Raw genomic sequence first — 22,615 nt, 5'->3', positions numbered from 1 at the left:
AAAAATGGTTTCAACATTTCTTATCCCGAGAACTTTCTTTTCCTAGTGGGGTGGATGATGCTTTGTTGGGGAGGCAGATACAAAAAGTATTATTAGCGGTTCACTAAATAAGCAATTGAATCCAAGTAACAGAGGCCTTTTTTCTTTTTTGAGCTCAAAAACAGTGAGGAGTTCACTGGGGGTATTTCAATATCTTTATCTCAGTAAATCTATCTTGTTAATATATAAATTAATTTAATTACTAGGTCCCTGGACTTAAGAAATACATATTGCAGTGAGGACAGATAAGTACAGAAATGAACAGAAATTATAGTAAAACTAGGTTAAGAATAGGGTAAAAAGTAGAAACTATACAATAGAAGAGCATTTAGAAACAAAGACATAGTAAAGTTAATGTAACAGTGGTGTGATTATAGCAGCATGTGTTGGTTGCTTTAATGTTGCAGCTGGTAAAGATGGAGCAGATTTTGATTTATTCATATATATTTCATACATCACATTACAGACTGTTGGGTTGATTGTGATTTCACCAAGGGGATGAGTGAATCCTCATTAATATAACAATATCATTTATTTATTGATTACATTTTGTATTGGTAATCTAAATCTGCTAAGTAATTAAAGCTGTCAGACACATGTAGTGGAGTATAAAGTACAACATTTGCCTCTGGGATGTAATGAAGTATAATATGATGTATAATTTGTGTAGTTTGAGTAAACGTACTTACATTGCTCAAATGCACACACTCACACAATTTGAGCGCTTATTTTGGTGCATTTTCCATGGCAGTTCTGCAAGATTGTCGACTTTTATTTTGAAGGGCGCAGCCGGATATCCGTGTTTACTCTGGCTGGCTGCTGGCTCGTCGTTGGCTGTCGCTGCACAACCTGTTTGTTGATCGCTCTGTTTGGCTTATTAACACCCAGAGTTTATTATTGCGAGCCGGGTTGACATCTCAGGGCGCTTTGCCTTGAGGAGAGAGCTAGCTGTGCGGCAGCTGACACGACAACATGACGGTTTTGTCCTGAGCTCGTTGTTTGACGACGGATTTTAAAGAGGGAGAGAGCTTTTCAGATGTAGCTTGTTAGCTAGTTAGCTTCGTCGCGTACAGTGTACACACAGCCTTTTTTGTTCTGCTCTTCAACACCCTCTGCATGACAAATTAGCGCCGTTGTTTCGTACAGGCTGGACGCGAAAATCAGCGGGTGTTGGGTCGGAAAAACGTGTCAGGAGTAATCCCTGGTTGTCAGCCTCAGTCCCCGGGGCTAACCCCCGGTCGCCGACCGAATTAATGGCCGGAAATCCGAGGAGAGGAGCCGGTCTCATTGGCTTGATGAAGGACGCCTTTCAGCCGCACCAGCAGCCTCTCCAGCCTCACCAACCTGCAGTGGTCGATAAGAAAATGGTGGAGAAATGCTGGAAACTCATGGACAAGGTAGCGACACTGTGCTTTTGAAGGGTTAAAATCATACAAATGGTTCATAAAAAAAAAAAAGAAGAAGAAGAAAGAAGTGAACTTGAGTTTTGTCAGTTTTGTCAGCAGCTCTGCATCAGAAAACTATTCACTGCCACTTCCCTCTTTCTTCTTCATCACTGTTGGCACTAAAATGTCTTGACATGACTTTCTTACACCTGAACTTTTAGCTGTAGTGGTTAAACACACACATACATGTTAGTCCTACAGAGAAGTATTGTGGAATTCATTTTAGCACTAAGTTGTGGAGCTGTCTTCATTATCTGCAGGAGAAAATAAGAAATGCAGCCCCCAACATTGGAGAGCAACAGTGTCTCTGATGCAGAATTTAATTGGGATGATTTATAGTGAATTAGGTCACAGTGTTGATCATTTTGCCCTGAGCTTTGTGGAAACACCTCAGATGGCCTGCACCTTATGTTTGGTATAAGATCAAACAAGCTGTGTGTGTGTGTGTGTGTGTGTGTGTGTGTGTGTAAGCAGGCTTGGCTTTGTATTTCCATTGCTGACTGTCGATCTAGTTTATCTTTTGCATAATCTTAACCGAGCTTGGCAGGACAGAGGAAAAGTAGAGAGAGATGAGGAGACAAGAGCTCACAAGAGATTAGTTCTGGAGAACTGGTGTGTGTCTGTGTGTGTGTGTGTGGAGGAAGAAAGAGAAGACGGAGAACAAAGTACCTTTTGCATTCTTGTGCAGTGTTGTGTGCTGCCTCATGTACACCTACAGTGTGATGTGTCTTCGTGTCACATGGCACTGACTGACTGACTGACTGACTGACTGACTGATCTCTCTTCCAGTTGGAGGTTTTAAAAGCTTTTTTTATGTGGGTCATATGCTTCCACTTAGCATTGGGTGATTATACAGAATTAGTGTCCGTAGCCTTGCAGTGAAATTGTGCCGTGATCATATATTGTAATCAAAAAGTAGAAATTTTAGCTTTCTGAGTGGAACATTCGGCTGTGCTGAATGTCACTTAACTTTATGTGTTTGTTGCATATGGACATCATGAATATGTTTATCGTCATCTTCATATTTCAACCATATCGGCTAACTCAGTCCCTGAGGTGTACAATAAATTTGTTAGAAAGTGTGAGGTTGTTAAGAAAAGCAAACATTAACACACACAGTCTGTTGTTCTCACGGTTTATTTATTATTAGCTTCTATTCACTGTCGTAATTAACTCATCCACCCTCATCCTTCCTGCTTTTACAGAAAAATGCCCCCCCCCCCTAAAAAAAAGCCAAACAGCCTAACAGTGTTGTCAGTAGCTAAATATGGCAACCATGAAAGCTACCAGTTCTGTAATTTGTCTGATGTTCTTTTGACTTTGTTTCTAGTGTCATCACGGGGACAGAAACCCAGATTTGCACATAAGAAAGCTTGTAATCTGTGTGGAAGAATTTCCATGAACATTTCTAGGCACAGTTAAAGTCTGCTGCTTCGAGGGATCAGTTAGTTTGTGTTACTGTGTGACCTCGCTGTGAACAATTGGTTTGCATCTTAACTCAAGTACTGAAACACCAAAGCCAAAGCAACTAGACCAGCAACTCCTATGTTCAGCAAAGTAAAATTACTGGTCTTGTCAACGCAGTCTGGTGGTTTTGAAGACGGTGATATAACGGCAGTTACTGGTTAAACAAAAAGGATCTTCTAGGTCTGATTCTGTAGGGATCCTTTCTGTAATGTTGTCAGACACAATCTGAGTCTGTCCGTAGAAAAAGCAAGCACTTTTAGTAGACGTACTTTGATTGGCATAGTTTCTCCAAAGGATTACATTCAGCCATGGTAGCTCATTCGCAGCCTGTTTCACGGCTGCCAGCTGAGGAGATTTACTGGACCAGTTCTAAAGGTTTTGGTACTTACCAGTCATTTCGAACCCAAAATATGTAAAAAATTGGATCCAGGTTTAAAAATAGCCCCACCAAGCCGATCCTAATGATCAGGATTAGGCGCTGACCATTCCTTTGGCTGGTTAAAATGACAATATGTATGTTGTTTGGCTTTTGGCAGGCCCAAATAAAACCTGGCTGCCTGTAACACTGCTCAATCACAATCACAGCTGTGTTTTTGTAGTCCCAACACTGTTTTCTCTATAGTGGATCAATGTATGTACATTTGAGTAGTTCTGTGCTTTCTTTCAGTTTAACTTTCCTAAATATCACTATAAGTAGTTTTTGACAAATGAGGTACTGAGAACTCTTTTTGGTCTCCGCAGACACAAAGAGGGAGGACATGACAAATTGTGAATCTATCCTTAAATCCAGTCTTTGTGTTTTCTATCCAGGTGGTGCGTTTGTGCCAGAACCCCAAGGTGGCGTTGAAGAACAGCCCGCCCTACATCCTGGACCTGCTGCCAGATACCTACCAGCACCTACGCACCATCCTGTCCAGATACGAGGGCAAAATGGAGATCCTCGGGGAGAACGAGTACTTCCGCGTGGTCATGGAGAATTTGACCAATAAGACTAAGCAGACCATGAGCCTTTTTAAGGAGGCCAAGGAGAGGATGTATGAGGAGAACTCCCAGCCAAGGTAAAGGTGCTGTTGTAGCAGGGTGCAGCACTGAGAAAAGGTTATGAAGCACTGGAAGCGTTTTGGGTGACTGACAGATGTCACAAAGATCAGACCTGTTGTTGTTTAACTTGGCTCCATATCTGTGAAATGAGCCCTGAAGTTCATGATTGTATAAAACCGCCTAAATGGCAGTGCTGCTGTCTTATGAGCATTATATTTCAGTATATTTAGATCAGGTGGTCTCATTTAAATGCAAAGCAACAACACCTTTGTACATCTTGTGTGTTGTATTTAAAAGGAAGAACTCTTTCCAAGCTAAAAACAAAGTAAGTTTTAAGTTGTTATTTCCACAATACCACGAAAAACAGAATTTAGAAACATGTCAGTGGCCTCGTTTTTGAGCAGCTATTCTCTTGGGGTCACATTAGTTTGGCAGTGACCTACTGACATAATTACAGTACATGTACAGGCTTTAAACAGGTCAGGTAAACACTGTGTCTTAAGAAAGAGACTGATCATGTGTCATGTTTTTTCGAGATTCCTTTACAAAAACACTACAAGTCCACGCTCCATTTCTACACTTGCTATGTGACTTGTGGCAAAAAGTGGTCCAGCAATGTGCACTGAGCAGAATCACACAAATGTATGATTAAACTGTCGGCATCGCTGCAGCTTCCTCTGTTTCTCAGAAATCCATTACTAAGCAAAAGTTCCTTCCTCTGACGCACTCTGATTTTATCAAGCATTTCCCCATAATGCTCTGCACCAACAAGGATTGTCAAAGTTTGTTGTTATGTATCATTCACCCAAGTTTTACTAGGTAAAGTCCTGCTAACTGAAAAATCAAAGTTGCATTCACAGTCAGACCTCGGGGCTACAGCTGTCATCGTGACAAAACATGTTTTTGTGAAGCCTGGGCTTATTGTACCGTGTCTCCTCTGTTTATCAGTTAATAGTAATTGATAATAGTGCAGTTTATATTAACATTTTTAAGTGCCAAGTGCCGTTAACTGGGTTTATTTTAGCTAGATTATGTGGTAAAACAAAAGTCCAACAGTATAAGACGTGTGGTAGCTTTTGCTTGGGGGAAAAAAAATGATTAACAGGATAGTTGTTTTCTGCTGATTGAGAAAAGATACGCCTAGTTGCAGCTAAACGATTACTCAATCATAAAAAAACATACAACACATTAAAAACAGGAAAGAAGTCTGAAGCTTGATTTAGATTTTAGAAAAATTTCAACATCACACTCTTTGCCTCAAAGATTTAAGCATGCGTAGCCTAATAACAGGAACTTGAGAGAATAATGAAGATATTTATTCTAAGTACTATACAAAGTGTCATTTGCCTTGTTTAGTAATATATAAGCACATACAGACATGTCTGTTAAACACCTGAAATCTTTCTTTTCAGTGATATGAATTGTATGACTGCAAATATTCTTTGCTAACTTGTATTTCTTTCTCTTCCTCTCCTCTTACTTAGGCGAAACCTTACCAAGCTGTCTCTGATCTTCAGTCACATGCTAGCGGAGCTAAAAGCCATCTTCCCCAATGGCTTATTTCAGGGCGACAACTTCAGGATCACCAAAGCTGATGCTGCTGAATTTTGGAGAAGAGCATTTGGGGACAAGTGAGTTTTTAATTAAAATTAACTTGCAACTGTGTAAGTCTGCACATTTGTATCTGTACTTTCGTGATTAGAACTTGTCTTGCAGGTTTTTACTTTTTCCTTCCACTTGCATTGATTCTTTGTGGTAGTCACTGTCTGACCTTTAGGTGTTGAGCCTGTGAGCACAATGTTGTTCAAACTTGGTATTCAAACTATGGTGAATGACTGGTTCACTGCAAACCCTCCCCCCTCCCCCCTCCCTCCCACGTACCGTAGGACCATAGTGCCATGGAGGACATTTCGTCAAGCTCTCCACGAGTTTCACCCCATCAGCTCAGGCTTGGAGGCCATGGCTCTCAAGTCTACGATTGACCTCACCTGCAACGACTACATCTCCGTCTTTGAGTTTGACATCTTCACCAGGCTCTTCCAGGTAAAGGCTTGTGTCACGGTTAATGTCATGGTACCCACAGATCCATTTAGAAATGTGGGCATTAAAAGTCCGTGAGGCTTTCAGTCAATCAAAACTTGCTGTTAGAGCGGAAAAACATTTGCAATCCTGATGTCTGAGAAAGAGCACTCGTTGTTTGGACATAGAAGTGCAAAGCTGACATGTTTCGCCACTTTTTCCATGAGTCCAGATTTCAATCTGTGCCATATAGATGCAGAAGTGCACAAAATAGACTGCACACAGAAACTGAAACTGACAACACTCCCTCAAGTTTGAAGGCTGCTGTGCCGTGGAAATCTGGCCCCCAGTTGATTATCTGTTCAGTCGAGCACCATTATACAAAGTTTGTGCAACAGTGTTGTGAACCTCCAGCTTTATGTGCGGTGATTCAGGCATGTTGGAGGTTCACCCGGAACAAATGCTGCCTGCAGGTCTGATCCCACAGGTTTACTAGAGCCTTTAAACAATTATTTGGTTATAGCTGTGGCTGATGACTGTTAATGGAAATTGTATTGCTGTTTTTTTTTATGTGAAATTGTTGAAACCTGCTTTGTTTACATCTATGGTGTTTTTGTTGGTGGTCTTCTTCTTCACAACTAATGGTCAAAAACCCTGCGTGGTGCCCTTCTAAGGTTGCCATCAAGTTAAATGAACACTGTTCAGTTAAATAAAACCTGGTTGTTACTGCAGACTTTCCTTTCTGGTAGTGACGCACACGCAGGTCGACCCATAGAAAATATTACGTGTTCGGGCTGGTGGGTCAAAAAGTAACCAAGCAGGAAGGGTTCAGAGTAAGTTATTAATCACTTACAGAAGCATTACGTGCAATAGTCCACCTTGTGTTACCCTCTCAGTCACGGTCTCTCTCTGTCTGTGTTGACTGTCCTTGTTTCAGTTCTCAGTCCTGATAATTGTGCTACATAAAATCAGTTTGCAAGCCGAGGTGGGTTCAGATGGTTGGTAAAAGCATATTTTTGCAGGCCAGGCGATGTGAATTGGCTCTCATAACAGGTCAGGTGCTTGCTGGTATTAAAAAAAAAGCCTGACCTGTGTATCACTACTGCCTGGTAATCCTAAAATCTAATTTGGGCAATAAAGCTGAACAAAGCCTCAAACGGTTGAAATCTGTATCATGAACTCTATTTTGTTTGTGTGTGTCTGTGTGTGTGTGTGTGTGTGTGTGTGTGTGTGTGTGTGTGTGTGTGTGTGTAGCCGTGGTCGTCTCTTTTGAGAAACTGGAACAGTCTGGCGGTCACACATCCTGGTTACATGGCCTTCCTAACCTACGATGAGGTCAAGGCTCGACTGCACAGGTTCATCCACAAACCTGGCAGGTGAGACACTTAAGAATGACACAAACCAAAGATGAGTTTCTTAAGAAACATTTCTGCATCATCATCATCATCATCCCATGTGGGCCAGAAATATATGGAACTACAGGAAAAAAAACTCCTCACTTCATGATAAAACGACCTTCACCACATCTAAGAGTGATGGGTCAAAAGTCAGATTTCCAACTGTTGTCTCCCTCTCAGCTACATCTTCAGGCTGAGCTGCACCAGGCTGGGCCAGTGGGCAATCGGCTACGTGACAGCTGATGGGAACATCCTGCAGACCATCCCCCATAACAAACCACTCTTCCAAGCCCTCATTGATGGATACAGAGAGGGATTGTGAGTCCAACTACAACACAGTATCAATGCTCCAGCGTATACATTTTAGGGAACGTTATGTTGTAGTTTAAACATGTGCCAAAAAACATTAGACATCCAGAACAGCTGTTTTTAGTCAGACTTGTTTGCTGTGTAAATAATGTGGAGGAAAGAAACTGAACGTGAACACTCAAACTAAACCAGCAGTAAGTTTATTTAGTAAGTGCATTTTGTTAATTAGATTTCTGTATTAAGACTGGAGGTTGTTAAAGCTCTGTCACTTAACACAGCAAATAAGTTTGTGCTAAACGCTGCTCTGAAATCTGAGAAAAGTCATGTGAAATGGTTACAACATTGTTTATATCATTTGTGTGGCTCTACGGTTTCACTCTAGTGTGCTGTTCACTGGACTAAAGATCACACCAGCAGCTTCTTTTGTGCATGCTGTAGTCTCATACACATCACTGTTGAAAATTAACAAACAATATTTTCAACGAAAAAGTCACTATGTAGGGCTTCAACACTTTTTTTTCTTGTTTTCGTATATTAAAGCATGCATCCTGTTGCAGCATGGAGGGAAAGCTCCACTGAAGATGTTTTTAAAGACATTTGGCCCTAAAAAGCGGCTGTGGCTTGTTCCTTGGTGGAGAAGAGCAGCTGTAGTCAGATTAGATACAAAAAGTACAGCTAAAATATCCTCCTCCTGCAACATAATCTTTGTTTTTGATCCGTATGTTGCACAGAAATGAGGACAAACTACAGTTTAAATACATGTCACCCATCAGCTGAGGGGGGTTCTTGATGTTAAAGCTGCTCTAATTAGTACTTTAAAATGAACAATAATGAAACAACAGTGTTCAATGTGAAAGGGTTTTGTAGTAGTGATGAACCCACAGAGAATTACAACCAACTTTTCCATTTCCCTCAGCTACAGAGCGTTTCAAGGTCTTTTAACTCGCTGTTTTGGGTTTGTGTCTACTTTAAGACTGATCTGTGTGTGTGTGTATGTGTGTGTTTGTGTGCTTACGTATGCGGCTGCTCTCTAGCTATCTGTTCCCAGATGGCCGTGCACAGAACCCAGACCTCACAGGGCTGTGTGAACCTTCTCCACAGGACCACATCAAAGTTACTCAGGTTTGGTCTCTTTTGTATCCCAGTCAGCCCCATTCTTGTGCCTCAGGAAAGCTGTTTTTACTACAAAGTGCAGTAGTCATGCTGCAAAAGATGCATAAAACAAATTAGTGCCACCGTGTTATGCTACATTATGTAGACAGTTGGGCTTCTGCATAGTAGACAAAAGTGTTACTTATAGAAATTATGAATATGATGCTGATTAGAAGAAGAAGAATGAATGAATGAAAGGTTGAACAACTGTGATCGTTGGTGCAAACCTGCGTCTCCTCTTCCTCTGTCATCCCTGCAGGAGCAGTATGAGCTGTACTGTGAAATGGGCTCCACTTTCCAGCTCTGCAAGATCTGTGCAGAGAACGACAAGGATGTGAAAATCGAGCCCTGCAGACACCTGATGTGCACTTCCTGTCTGACTGCCTGGCAGGTGAGGCAGCCGACACACTGTTACGTTTTAGCACATTGTTTTCTAGCTCTGTAAACCCGGGCAGTCAGAAGGGAACTCCTTCTGTCTTTTGCTTACTGCATTTACTTTAATCAAGTTATGTGTTGGACTCAGTCTACATTTTTAATTTTCAGTCACATCTGAAATCACATTTGGGCTCCAAATACAGCCTGTTTTCCTTTTTTGATTACCATAAATTCTCTAATAATGCCCTCAATTGAACTCAGCTGCCGAGAGAACCAGGCCCTTGTTTAGCAACAGGTTTATTTCACAGATCTTGAATTCAAATTTCCTCTTCTTCTATTTTATAATTTAGAAGAAGGCTTCATTGTTTTCTGACCTGAGCTCTTATTTAAATTAACCATTGACGTTGAAGCAAACTTCCAGGACTTGTATTTGTTCAGTATAATGTACATTGCCATAGTACTAAATCCAGCAGTACAGTATGTGTACAGAGATGATGTTTGAATTCAGTCGTTGTTTTTTCTTATTGCTTCCTCTTTGCCAATGAAACTCAACACTTCCTGCGCAAACATTTCGCAATAAATGGCTTCCAGCTCCTCATAGAGCAAAGTCTCACCCTCTAATGTTGAGTTTCACTGGTGATCAGTTAGAGCTGATGGCAGAAAAGGATTATTATAGCAGTGCAAATTTATTTCAAAAACATTTTTAGATTTCTCAATATATAAAATACACATCACAAAACAAAAAACCCACAAAGACAGATCTTCAAATACCGTTCATCTCTACTAAGTACACCCATCTATCTTTCACCTACTGGAACTATAGCATTAGATCTATAAGGTCCTAATATACTCGCCACCAGTTTCAGAACAGAAAAAGTACTCACACTTCCTGATTCATCCATTCAGAGCAGTTTTACTTAAAGTGTCTCATATCTGAAGGCCTTACTCTGTTCCCTCTAATTTTAAACTCTGCTTCCTGTGTGTGTGTGTATCAGGAGTCGGAGGGCCAAGGCTGCCCGTTCTGCCGCTGTGAGATTAAAGGCACAGAACCCATCGTAGTGGACCCTTTCCACCCGAAGGCCAGCGGGGCTTCCTTTGCTGGATTCCAGGGGTCCAGCAGGGCTGAAGCCGCAGGCAATGACGAGGACGAAGATGATCGCCTGGAGGACCACCTTGTCATGAGCAGGCTGGCCTGCACCAAGGTAGGAGGACCACATACAGAGGGTTTACATGTCAGGAACCCTCGAATGTGCAAACATCAACTGGATGAACTGATCAGATTTAGTCTCAGGAAGCCACTTGGGATAATTTTAGCCAATACAACATCTCTGAATGCACATGCATATGTATGTGTGCAGGTAGAGCGCCCACCATCTCCAGTGTCTCAGCTGCCCCCAGTGCCCCCCCGACTGGACCTCCTGCAGAGACCCACAAACTCCCACAGCCCACAGGCTCAGGGAGCCACAGCCAAGGTAAGTACATACATGTGATGCACTTCAGTGGAACAGTGTTCGAGACCCCCTGGTTGTGGGTTAGGTCTTCTAAAGGTATTTTTTAGTAGATCCAACACAACACTGTCTAGGGTTTTAAAGAAGACTTTGGAAAATGCTCACTTGAGTTCACTAAGTGAGATCACTGAAGCCTCGTGTTCAGTTGAACTTTGGAATGCATTTTTACACAGTAGTGTGGGAGAGAGGAATGATTACTGCAATAATAAGTCTAAAGGTGTAAATATCAGCATGTTAGAGAAAAAATGTGACCCTGAAGCGGAGGCTGTTAACTGGAGGTTGTTAACGTGGTTTTGTTGCCGTGTTCTGGCTGTTCAGACTCCTCTGGTTGAACAGGTTTATCTTCAGTTATGGCCTCAGTGTTTTAGTTATTTATAACTGGAGCAATGGGAAAGCTTTTACAGCTTTCATGTAAATACTACAACCTGGTAATCTTACTTGTATTAAAGTTTTAATCAGACAAAGCATAATTGTGTTCACAATGCCCTCAATCTCCTACTCATCTTTGGGCTATCACACACTCTTTTCAGTGTACAGAAATCAAGTTCTTGCAAACAATTTGGATGCCTTAAATGTTGGTATGCACAGTAATTATTAGTGTGCATGTAATGGAGAGATAATGGTCCTGCCCTCTTTACCAAACTTCTAATTTACTGTCAACGTGTGGTCCTCATGAGTACTGAAGTCCAAGGATGTGTGTGCACGTTTCTCCACATCTCCACATCATTACTAACACCACCGTCCACTCCTGCCTCCACCCCAGATCGCAGCCACTCACAGAGACAAGCCTCTACCTCTGCCTCCAGCCCTGAGAGAGCTGCCCCCTCCTCCCCCTCCGGAGCGCCCCTCCCTGAGCGGCCAGGACTCCAGAGGTCTCCAGAGGAGACCCCTGCCCTCCACTCCAGACCAGCACGCCTGGGCTTCCAACTACATGGTCCCACGTCCGGCAACCAAGGCCCTGTCAGCCCTGTCCTCCACCCCCCAGAGCAACGGGCCCAGTGGAGAGGGAAGCAAACCTCAGGCAGCGACAAACGCCGTCTACTGCCTGGCTGCAAGGTACGGAGCTCTGCTGCTCTGAGGTGCAACATGATGAGGCAAGAACTGAGAGAATACAAGTGACTGTAAATTAGTCAATGCAAGTCATGCTGTCATAACATGATTTATACTTTGACACCTTTACAAGATAAAGAGATACTCATTCTTTGGAACAGAAAGCAGCTTATAGGCACCTGAAAAGTCACCTGGGCTCCAAACCTTATCATATAAACTTATATCTCATTTTTATGTAAACTTAGTCTGAAAAGAAACTATAATAACTGACGGTCAAATGAATGTGGTGCAGTAAAAAGTACAAGATTTCCCTCTGAAATGTTTTGGATTCTCGATAGCTTTCAGCTTTTTCCAAGGTCAATAATGAACGACTACACTCAAAACGTGTGCATGCTTTTGTAATCCCACATGTAGAAACCACAGATGGAAACAGTTGAGACATGCTTTATGTTGTCTGTGTTTGGTCAGATCTCTGCCAGCGTCAGCGGTGTCGAGCGGAGAGAAGCTGCCGTCTGACTGCGAGGAGAACGAATACATGAGTCCCACGTCCCTCCCAGCCTCTGGTGCCCCCTGGGTCATAACTGGCTCCTTAGTGCCCCCACCGCCGGCCCCAGCAAACCACCACAACGACATCAGGTAAACACAGGGCCTTTTTACAATCCTGACATTTATCAGGTGGCACTTTTAGCCCAAAAGGTTCAAGGAAGTTCCACTGCAGGAAGCTAACTCTGAATTAAGAAAAGTCTATTCCAGCCAGGGAAATGCAAGGAGTATGAGATCCCCAAACTAAAGTGTGTTTAAAATGATTTTTTTGGATGTCACAACAAGGATGATTACAACACACACAGCAACAGAAAGAGAGCGCTTGTTGGACAGATGAAGATATCCAGGCCCTGAAAACTAAAGGCCATTAAGAGACCAAAGATTAAATGAGATTAGAGACCTAAATGAGGACCAGAAGATGTTTCAGCATCATGAATTAATAGCAGTTCAATACACAATGGATGGAACTGATGTGAAAGATGATACTGATTACTCAGTAGATATAACTGGACAGTGTTGTACATAAAGTAATACATAACTTCATGCTGCAATAATATATGTGGAGCAGTTATTCTGTTTTCCATTAGGGGGCTCTGGAGCCTTGGTTTTCTTTGTCCATGCCTCTTTCATTTATTTGCTCTGTCCTCTTGGGTGAATAATTCAAAGGAGATGAAATGAATGCAATATGTGACAAGAAGGCAGCAACGTTTCTCCGCTCATTGTTGTGATGAAATGATGAGAGTCAGTAAATACACACTAGAATCCACATACCGAGGGGAGGGTGAACAGAAATGATCAAACTAGGGAGCTGTGTGTCAGGTGTGAACCTAGAAATGGTGAGAAGAAGTGGCAGTACTGGGTGCATGCAAATTTGATGCATCTTAAAATTCTGTATCATTAATATCTCAGTTATTAGTGACATTTTTGGGGTAGATTTGAAAAGATGCAGAGTCTTGATGTGTTTTTCTTCTATTTTATTATACTGCATGCAGGCCAGGGGGTGAATCAATAAACCAAACATGTACCGTTTTCCCTGGAAAAATATCCTTTATCATAATATCATTTCTCATAGATGTGTGTTAGTTTTTGCTACATTTACATTAAATTGTTGTGAATATTTATTGCAAATATAATTGGAGTTCTGCAGATTAATTTGAAATAAGACATTTTGTGTAAAGGCTGCACATTGATAACAAATAACAGAACTCTGTGATTGTTGTTTCCTCTCTGTCTTTGTAACACAGCAGCGAGGGGGTTGACAGTGACTCAGAGGACCCCCAAGTCTACGAGTCCATGTGTAATATCCAGGCTCAGGCTGGTTCCTCTGAGGCGGCGCAGGCCTCTGAGCCAGGTATCATTCACACCTAATTATCACCATCACAGGAAGGAGAATATTTGGCTGTTTCACTCTTATTATTCTTCCAGCGTGCCCCAGGTGCTGAGCCCCTCATACAAGACCTGAATACACAAATTCACTGTATTGTGTATATTTAAACCTGGGTCCTGTTTTGAGTCTGAAAGTTTTGGAATTGGTCCAGTAGAGCCGCCTCAGCCAGCAGCCATGCAGTGACTGAACGGGTTATAATGGCAAAAATGCCCTGTTGGATTGTCGATTCAGATCCAACAGAATATTTATTTAACACACAATAATACAATCAAACCAACCAACCAATCGAGACAGCGATAGACCAGCCACTCCTGTGTTCTGTGAGGCTAAATGACTGTTTCTGTCAATGGAGTCTGGTGGGTTTAAAGACGGTGATATAAGAGCAGTTTCTGGTGAAACAAAAAGGATCTTACAGGTTTATCTCTGTAGACACTTAGAGTAACAATATAAGCTTGTCAGAGACAAAAACAACCACAGTGGAAGCACTTAAGGATTATATTATAGCCACTGTAGCCTATTGGACCAATTCCAAAACTTTGTGTGTAAAAATGGAGCCCAGGTTTAAAAATACTGGAGTTATACTGTGAGCTTTTTGAGAAATGGTGTTAGAGGAACCTGTAATGTGAAACACAATATTCATTTAATATATTCATCTTCTGCCCACTCAGTTTGTGAGCGTGTGTTCACTACAGGTAGTCACCACTGGGATGTTTTGTTTTTCAGACCCCCCTCAACATGCAGCAGTGGGTTCCCAGGACAAGGAGGAGGAGACCAGTGAGCAGGATGTTTACGAGTACGACTGTCCCAGACCGGTGGTCCCTCCCGCCCCCACCAGAAGAACCCTGTCAGATATCAGCGGCCCCTCAGCAGCCTTCAGCACTCTCAACATGGACGGTGCAGTAGAACCTAGTATGTATTTCTACATGTTTCTATGTATTTTTCTTTTTCAGAAATCTGGTAGAACTAAAAAGAAACACTCATATTCAAATGTGGTGAAATTACTTTACAAAGGGGGGGTTTTCTGTCTCACAAGCCTTTGATACATTTCTTTAGCTGACAAATCTCAACTCAAGGTCCACAATGTTGATGATAACAGTCTGTGTGAGCTGATAGCCAACTACTTCAGAAGTCCCAACAACACATTAAATTAATATCATAAATGTGCCATTAACTCCAGTTGACTTGGAAAATATTTGGTTGGGGGCAGCCCTGTTAAAAGTAACTTGTCAGTAGGACATGGATAAGACTCAAGACAAAAACCTCTGTTTTCCTACAGGTACTTGAATCCAGCACAATGTTTTCCACTTTGACAGACTATCGTTTACCTACCTGTGTTCCAGGTATGTTTGCAGCTGGTGTCGACCCTGAACGCCCCCCAAAACCTCTCCCACGACGAGCCAACTCCGACCGACGGCCTCGACCTGTAAACCGTGAATTTCTTGCCCCTTTGCCACACCTCCCCGGTCCCTCTTCTGCCTCCGCCTCCCCTCCTCCTCCTCCTCCTCCTGCTGCTGCTGCTGCTGTTGCTGCTGCAGGCCCTGGGAGTGTGGCCCTAAATGGGGAGATTGAATGCCTGATCTCCCAAGGCTACTCCATCCAGGACATCCAGAAAGCCCTGATGATCGCCCAGAACAACCTGGAGACGGCCAAGAACATCCTGCGCGAGTTTGTCTCCATCCCTTCTGCGACACACATCGCCACATAGTCGCTCCAGGCACGTCCATCCTCTCTGTCTCGTCCCCGTCTCCACTCTGTGCCATTATCATGGATAGCATTTACCAAGCACTTTCCTGCAGGGCCACAAGCACTTGCCAAAAGGTTTCATTCTGAGGAGTAATGCTGCGTTCATGTCATATCAGAAGATGCTTACAAACGAGTTCATCATCTCCAAGTTTTACTCATTTAAATACTTGCATCCAAAGTCATTTATAACAAACAATGAACTAAGTGCAACAGGTATTACTTTCTTTTACAAATGGGGTTTTAGAAGGAAAATATATTAAGCCAATGCCAAGTGGTTGAGCCTGAAGCCTCAAAATCTCTTGTTTACTTGTAATTGCCACTGAAAGATTGAGGTTTTTGGCCCAGAAGGAGCACGAAGCTCCCTACAATGGAAGTATCCATTGGTCCAGTTTGGTTTTAGGAGCAGCTCAGAAGAGGCAGAAGTCCGATATGACCTGAACGCAGCACAGACGTTGAGTTCAAAGCCTGTAATGTGAGCTCTCTGTAGCCAAGCTTTGACCCTGCTGTACTTTGCTGAGGTCCACTCGTGCTGTGGCAGTGTTCCCCCCTCAGTATGAGCACCGTCTCTCATTAAGCTAAGTGTTGAAGCTGCAGTGACTTTGATCAGTAGAGGGACCCTGTGGATTGTCGTCTCTTTGCCTCGGTGTCCCGCTGCTGGCAGCCGTTCAGTTTGGTGCTTTACAGGCTTCTTGGCAATTTGTGGCGTACGAATATGTAGCGACGCGAGTTCGGTCGGAAATTAGTGATTATCTCTGTGGTGTGTGTGCTCATGCTGATGAATGTGAATGTCCAGTCGCAGTGCAGTATCGCAGGGCTTCATGTCGCACGCGTCGCTGTGGCTCACTCTTCTTCGATGGTATTCGACAAGTTGAACATGACTCCATATTTCCTCTCAGCTCCCGGTTCAATGATGGTTCTATAATGAAATTACAAGTTTAATGTTTAAGTACTCTCATAAGATGTTGTGCTGTGTGTAGTACTAACAATGGCTAAAGTTTCAGAAGTTTATTTTGTCTTTTAATTCCATGATTGGCTGCCAGGTGACTCCAGTTGGTCTGACACTGAAAGCTGGTTTATTAACTCAAAAGCTTCTTATAGTTTCTTACTAAAAAAGCGAAAGGTATTAAAACATGCTGTTAGATTTCCTCTCTCATGTTGTGAGCTTAGCTCAGCATCACATTTGTACCCAGAACAGCTTCAGTGGGTTCACTGAAGAATCCGATGGAGGGGATTTACATTGAGCTCTAAAGCAAAAAGCTGAAGGCGGTGTGATGTCGTGTGGACTCAGGTACTCGGTAATAAGCCAGGGTTGAATGTAATGAAAGAACAGATGCTGAAGGACACACAGGGGCGATGATGTAATGTTGGCAGCATTGTGGACGAGCGCTAACTCACCAGTCTTTCAGAAGCATTCCATGAATTGGATTTTCTTGCTTATTACCTGCATTAGTTTTCCACACACCCACCATATTTAATGTTGATGATGAGTTTAGCAATGCTTCCCCAGGCCCCCTCACTTCAGTGCAGCTTCAGACTCTCATGAGGTCTAATTTGGTTCCTGTAATCCACCCATCACACACACATCAGTCCTGGAAGGCCGTCTCGCTCAGACATTTCAGTCACTCGTTTTTTTGTGTTTGTGGGATAACTGTTGAAATCACAAATTCACTGGCCGTTATGCAGCCTTCTGAATTATTAGAGCTGAAACGATTAGTCGATTCCTTGATCAACAGAGTATTTATCTGTTTTGATACCAATTAATAGTAATAAGTTGGTTTCTTTTGAGCAAAAATATCAAAAATGTCATCGTTCTAGCTTCCCTGTTGTGTGGATTTGCTGTTTTATTTGTCTTATACAATAGTAACTCAATAATTTGGCCATATTTGAGTGTCAATTGGATAAAACTACCTATTTGAAGACATCAGCTTGGGCTTTTGGAAATTTTAACGGGCATTTTTCACAATATTCCAACATTTGTCGTAATCAGTAAAAGTATCATCAGATTAATTGATGAAAATAATCTATAGTTGCCCTATGAGACATTTTAAATGCCCTATACGATGTATAAATGAGTTTTTATCATCAATGTTGCTGAAATGTATTGTAGCCGTGCAGAATGAAGTATCTCGACGGCTATTGGATGGATTGGCTTGAATCTGGTTCAGACATCCCCGGTCCCCAGAGGATGAACTGTAATAAGAAGGAGATTTCCGCCCATCTGGTGAGTTTTTACCATCGACTGTTTTCCCAGAAGTCATTTTATGAACTGAGTGAGTGAAACGTCAGAGTTTGAGCCAAGCTGCGATAAGTAGAGGGCCTGTTGTGGATCAGAGCTGGTCCGAGTCAAGTTTCGAGTTCACAAAGAGTAAACAAGATGGTCCTCTATCACTCAGGTTTTCAGATGTCTTTTCGGTGGACCAACACTGAGCAGCCGTCGCACGTCACAGCATCAGTGGCATTTTGCCGTCACATCTACATGTCGGCCCGCACACTAACCCAACCACAGGATCATGGGCGCATTTAGAGCAAAGACGAACAGACGTCTGAGTCATCAAAGAGTCTGCTCCGAGTCCACGACCACATCACAGCAGAATACAAAAGCATTGTGATCCACAGTAAGATGGCTGTTCCATATTAATGTGCACATTTAGGAACGCCGCCAGAAACGACACAGGACTGAGAGTCTCATTTCCACTCTCACAGAAACGGGACAATATGTCCTAAGTGTCCCCTTTAACTACAAGTGCAGTCTCTCCTTTCTCCCTTTCCAAAACAGATCCGCGCTCGTCACTTTGGATTTGAGCAGTAACATGAAAATGTGCCTTCTGTCAATCACAACCTGCACATGAAAGCAGACAAACCAAAACAGTTCCTCCTCGCTCGCGGCTTAAAACAAATGGAAAGAAATGGATCCCTCTTCTGACAGTGATTTTCTCAGATTTTAACTTACAATAACAGCAAATCAGGAGTTTGTTCCTTGGATGTGCAGACAGTGTCGGCGTGTGGAGAGAGAAAAAACAGACATTTAAGATGAGGTACCATACATTTGAAAGATATCCCCCCTGAGTTGACATTGGTATATTTGTCATCCTGTGATTACATAGATCTTATTTTATATATTTTTCTTCCAAAAGTAGGTTTTAAACACACTGAAGTGTCTGTAGAATCCACTCAGGGCTGCTTCTGTGCTCTTGAAAACACAAGTATTGCCTAACTAAAGCGGTACAGAGGTGTAAAACATGAAGGAAAAGCAGTAAAATAAGCAAAATCTCTGATCAAGCTGGAATTGTCCGAAGTGTAGCCTGTTCCTGTCCCTGCTGAAAACACTGACGTTGGTGGATCTGCAGCTTTACTCTCCCTGAACCAAAAGCGTTTCAAAGCAGCACGCTGCGTTACGTCGCCCCTCGGCTCGAGCCGATACAGAGAACGTGTCGTCTTTGTTTTCACTCCATCTCTGTGTTTGAACGCTCCAACAGGGACTGACCCCTGACCCAGAAAGTGCCGCTGTGTGAGGATACACTTGAGGCTGACAGCCATGTTGAATCACTGCCAGAGGCGCCGCCGTCTCTCACACACACTCTGTCACTGGTAAACTCCACTGGTTAATGATATAATCTTGGTAACTAGCCTTTTCAACAAGAATTTGCCTACTAAAAAGTTGTCGTCATTGCTTTGTTACTGCTTGTGTAAATATGATTTTATTTATTGTCTTTTTAATATCCTCAGCATTTGTTTTGTTGCCATGTTTTCATGCCTAAGCCATTAAGATTTTTAATTAAACAGTATTTTCTTTAACATTTGACCTGTGTGATCTGTCCATAATGACTCCAGGCTGTTTTTTAATTATCAACATTTAAGTCGTTTCTGCTGTAATTAATTTAGTTATTAATTATTAGAATGTTAGGTACAATATCAGCGTGTGATAAAAGGGTTTCAGCAGACATCTAAACCTGCATTAGATGATGATTTTGGCCACTGAAGGGCAGCAGAAAATAGCTGTAAACACTGACACACCCTTAAAGTGAATATGGTGAGTTTGTTAGCGAACAGTGGCTGATTTACATCTTCAGCAGACATTCCGATTCAGCAACATTAGCATTTAAACCTGATGACTGTAAATCCAGTTCTCAGTCTCTCAAGGCTCTGGTTTTGTCCTGGGGGGAAATATGTGGCTCTGTGGCTGTTAAAAGCTCTACTGTGTTCACCAGCTGGTCTCTAACTGTGGACAGGTAGTGTTCAGTGGGCTTACCTCAACTGAAAACAGCTGCTGGTAATGTCTCTCTCTTTCTCTCAATGTGAGTGAATTACATAAATAAACTTGTCCTGCCTTTACAGAAACTGACCTGACTAATAATCCAATGAACACACTGTTCAGTTTGTATTGGAAGAAAAAGGCCCGGTTTCCTAACAGCATTAGAGAAAATGTCCTTTGGTTAGTTAAAGCCAAATTAAATTTAACTGGAAAACGTCTGACCAGCACCCCCTGAGGTATTAAAACAAAAACCTCACAGGCAACAAAGCATCTGCACATGGCAAATGACTGATAGCAGGAAGGAACGTGCCGTTTGACTTCTTAACCTCATAGATGAACACGGTCTCTTTACCTGGAGTTGCACGCTCTCCGCCAGAGAAACAGAGGAGCGGATTTGTTCTGCAGTGAGGTGGGCAGCTATGAGGTGCTTGAATCTGTTGCAGATGTGAGCTGTGTTTTCTGTCCGTCCTCCTTCCAAGCTGGAAACCTGAGCTACTGTTGGAGTCACTTCCAGCTCGTGCTGACAGCGGTTTGGAGGCAGCGCTCCTTCCCGTCTCCTCGCAGTGGGACTGAGCCACGCTAACCGACGGCACATTGAACTCTGCTGCTCTGCTTCATATTGAGCCCTGGGGGCGAAGAAACAAACAAACTTGACAGTGATCACACTCCAATACGGCCTGCTCCTTTATACCTCTGCAAAATGATAGGAAAAAAAACTGTCTCTTTAAAGGAAACATTTTTATTTGGCATTATTTTCTTGCAAAAAATATAAAAAAAAACGCAAGCATCAAAGAATCACATGTACAGTACTTAATTTACACACATTTAGAAAAAAAAAAAAAACATAGTTGAAACTTTCCCACTAGTGAAGAATCCAGAACAATAACGAAGAACTGAAAAGGACCAAATCCGACATGTTTGTCTGCACACTGGAGGTGTTCTGGCTGTGTGCAGCTTCTCTAAAGCAGAATGGCAGCATCGCTTGGTGCCTGAGGACGTCCTCTACCTGGATACAACTTGTACAAACTCAACACTTTCAACTCAGTGGAGGAAAAAAAAAAGAAAACAGGAAACATCACTACTTTGTTATGTTGCAAGTCATCTGGGCAATGCAGCGCTCTGAGCAACAAAAGGTATGTGTTCACAATAACCTACACAGTGAGCAATCAGTACATCATATTCACAACACGGGCCCTTAAAGGAGCAGTGACCAGCGTTTAGCACGTTTTAGCTGATTTACTATAAATGAGACACACAGACCAGGTGATCAGCTCCAGCTTGTGCCTCTAATCCATTATCGTTATCATCAGTTTGCTGAAAAATGAATACTTGATGATCTATGAGAAAGAAAAATCTTTAAAAAACATTCCTGGAAAGATTTTTAACCTTTTTTTCTAAGATGAAACTTCTTTAAACACTGTGTCTGACGTAGATGTTTTCTGCTTGTTTTGGTGTCTTGTTTTTTTCCCTATGTGGACCCCAGGAAGAGCAGCAGCCACTTGTGGAAGCTAACGAGGATCCAAAAATAAAGAATAAACAAATAAGATGACTTTAAAATGTTGGTTTATATCCTTCTATTCAGGCTTTGTTTAGATTAGGGGATATCACAATTTCTTTACTTGGTCATTTCCAACTACTGTTAATGGAAACACGGCTGCATTTTAGAATCCAGACAAAAATACAGTTGAATATTTTGTCTTGTCTGATTTGTTTTAAAGGTGTTTCCACCACCCTCAGTTTTTTTCATGGTTTATCAAAGATCATCAGGTTTCCACAGAAAAGAAAAAAAACCCAGATGCTTCACTCTGATGTGACTTTCCACAGCCACTGCTTTACATTCATTTCACAAGTCTCACAAAAACACCTTGAAACTTGCTGGAGTCCAATGATCCATCACAGAAGAACTAAATTAATAAGAGTTTCATGGTAATGCAAAGCAGACTTTTTAAGATTTATGGATCCCTCTCTGCCAGCTGATTCTCAAACTGTACAGAACCAATCAGAAACGTACGGCAGCCTAGAAGGTAAAGAAATCAGTACTGTATGTGCTATCTGTAGTAAACACTGTAAACATGCTCAACACTGGGACACTGCTTCAGGCCCAACTAGCTCTCAGTGGAAACACAAAGAAAACACACAGAGCAAACCAAAGAGACAAAAACAAATTCAGTGTATGATGCATTCTCAGAACAGGCACAGCAGATCAGCAGCCTTTGACCTTTCCACCTTCAGTACCAGTCCAAGGCCACACTAGCAGGTCTGTACACTACATGTATTTACAAACAGTACAAGGGCTTGACAGCAGTTTGCAGAAGAAGGCAGCCAGTGTGTCTGATTGACGGGTTTCATCGGTTTGATCGCTGTTCTGATGATCCTGCATCTCCTGACGATCCGACAGGTGATCAGAGGCTTTTCAGAGGAGAACAGGCTTCGGTATTCCTCTTGTTTTGGTACATTTCAATATCAATTTCTACAAATATTGGAATCAATTAAGAAAAAGAAAATAAAAAATAAATCCGACTGAAGCAAACACACTGGCAAGCCTTCGCCCAGTGTGACTGTGAACCAACAGTGAAGGGCTGCCACAGAGGAGCGGCTGGCGTTTGGTCTCCGACACCAAAACTCACTTGGACCCATGAACACGGATCAACATGCACATGACCCAGACGCTACCGCGGAAATGAAATGAGTGCCACAATATCTTAAATAACAAAATATATATAATATATACACTTTCATTAAGAAAAAAAAAAAAAAAACACAAAAGAAAAAGGTGATTGTGTGTGTGAGACACCATCACACACACACACACACACACACACACACACACACCGTACACCGTACAACAGCCAAGAGCTGAACACAGTTTCAGGAAATGGTATGGAGCA

At 42.3% G+C, this 22,615-nt stretch overlaps 1 protein-coding gene across 1 annotated transcript; it reads left to right on the top strand.

The window, feature by feature from the left end:
- Nucleotides 1-960: 960 nt before the first annotated feature.
- LOC139213200 (E3 ubiquitin-protein ligase CBL-like) lies at nt 961-15,499 on the top strand. The gene is made up of 15 exons (XM_070843844.1): nt 961-1,436; nt 3,762-4,009; nt 5,477-5,623; nt 5,879-6,035; nt 7,266-7,387; nt 7,589-7,726; nt 8,752-8,839; nt 9,129-9,260; nt 10,240-10,446; nt 10,603-10,716; nt 11,516-11,808; nt 12,271-12,438; nt 13,590-13,696; nt 14,456-14,641; nt 15,073-15,499. Exons 1-15 carry the CDS (start codon nt 1,293-1,295, stop codon nt 15,435-15,437), a joined length of 2,616 nt encoding a protein of 871 aa, XP_070699945.1. The 5' UTR covers nt 961-1,292; the 3' UTR covers nt 15,438-15,499.
- Nucleotides 15,500-22,615: the final 7,116 nt, after the last annotated feature.

The sequence above is a fragment of the Pempheris klunzingeri genome, chromosome 14 (genome assembly GCF_042242105.1).
Source record: "Pempheris klunzingeri isolate RE-2024b chromosome 14, fPemKlu1.hap1, whole genome shotgun sequence".
NCBI lineage: Eukaryota > Metazoa > Chordata > Actinopteri > Acropomatiformes > Pempheridae > Pempheris > Pempheris klunzingeri.
This window is presented reverse-complemented; position numbering and strand designations above follow the sequence as displayed.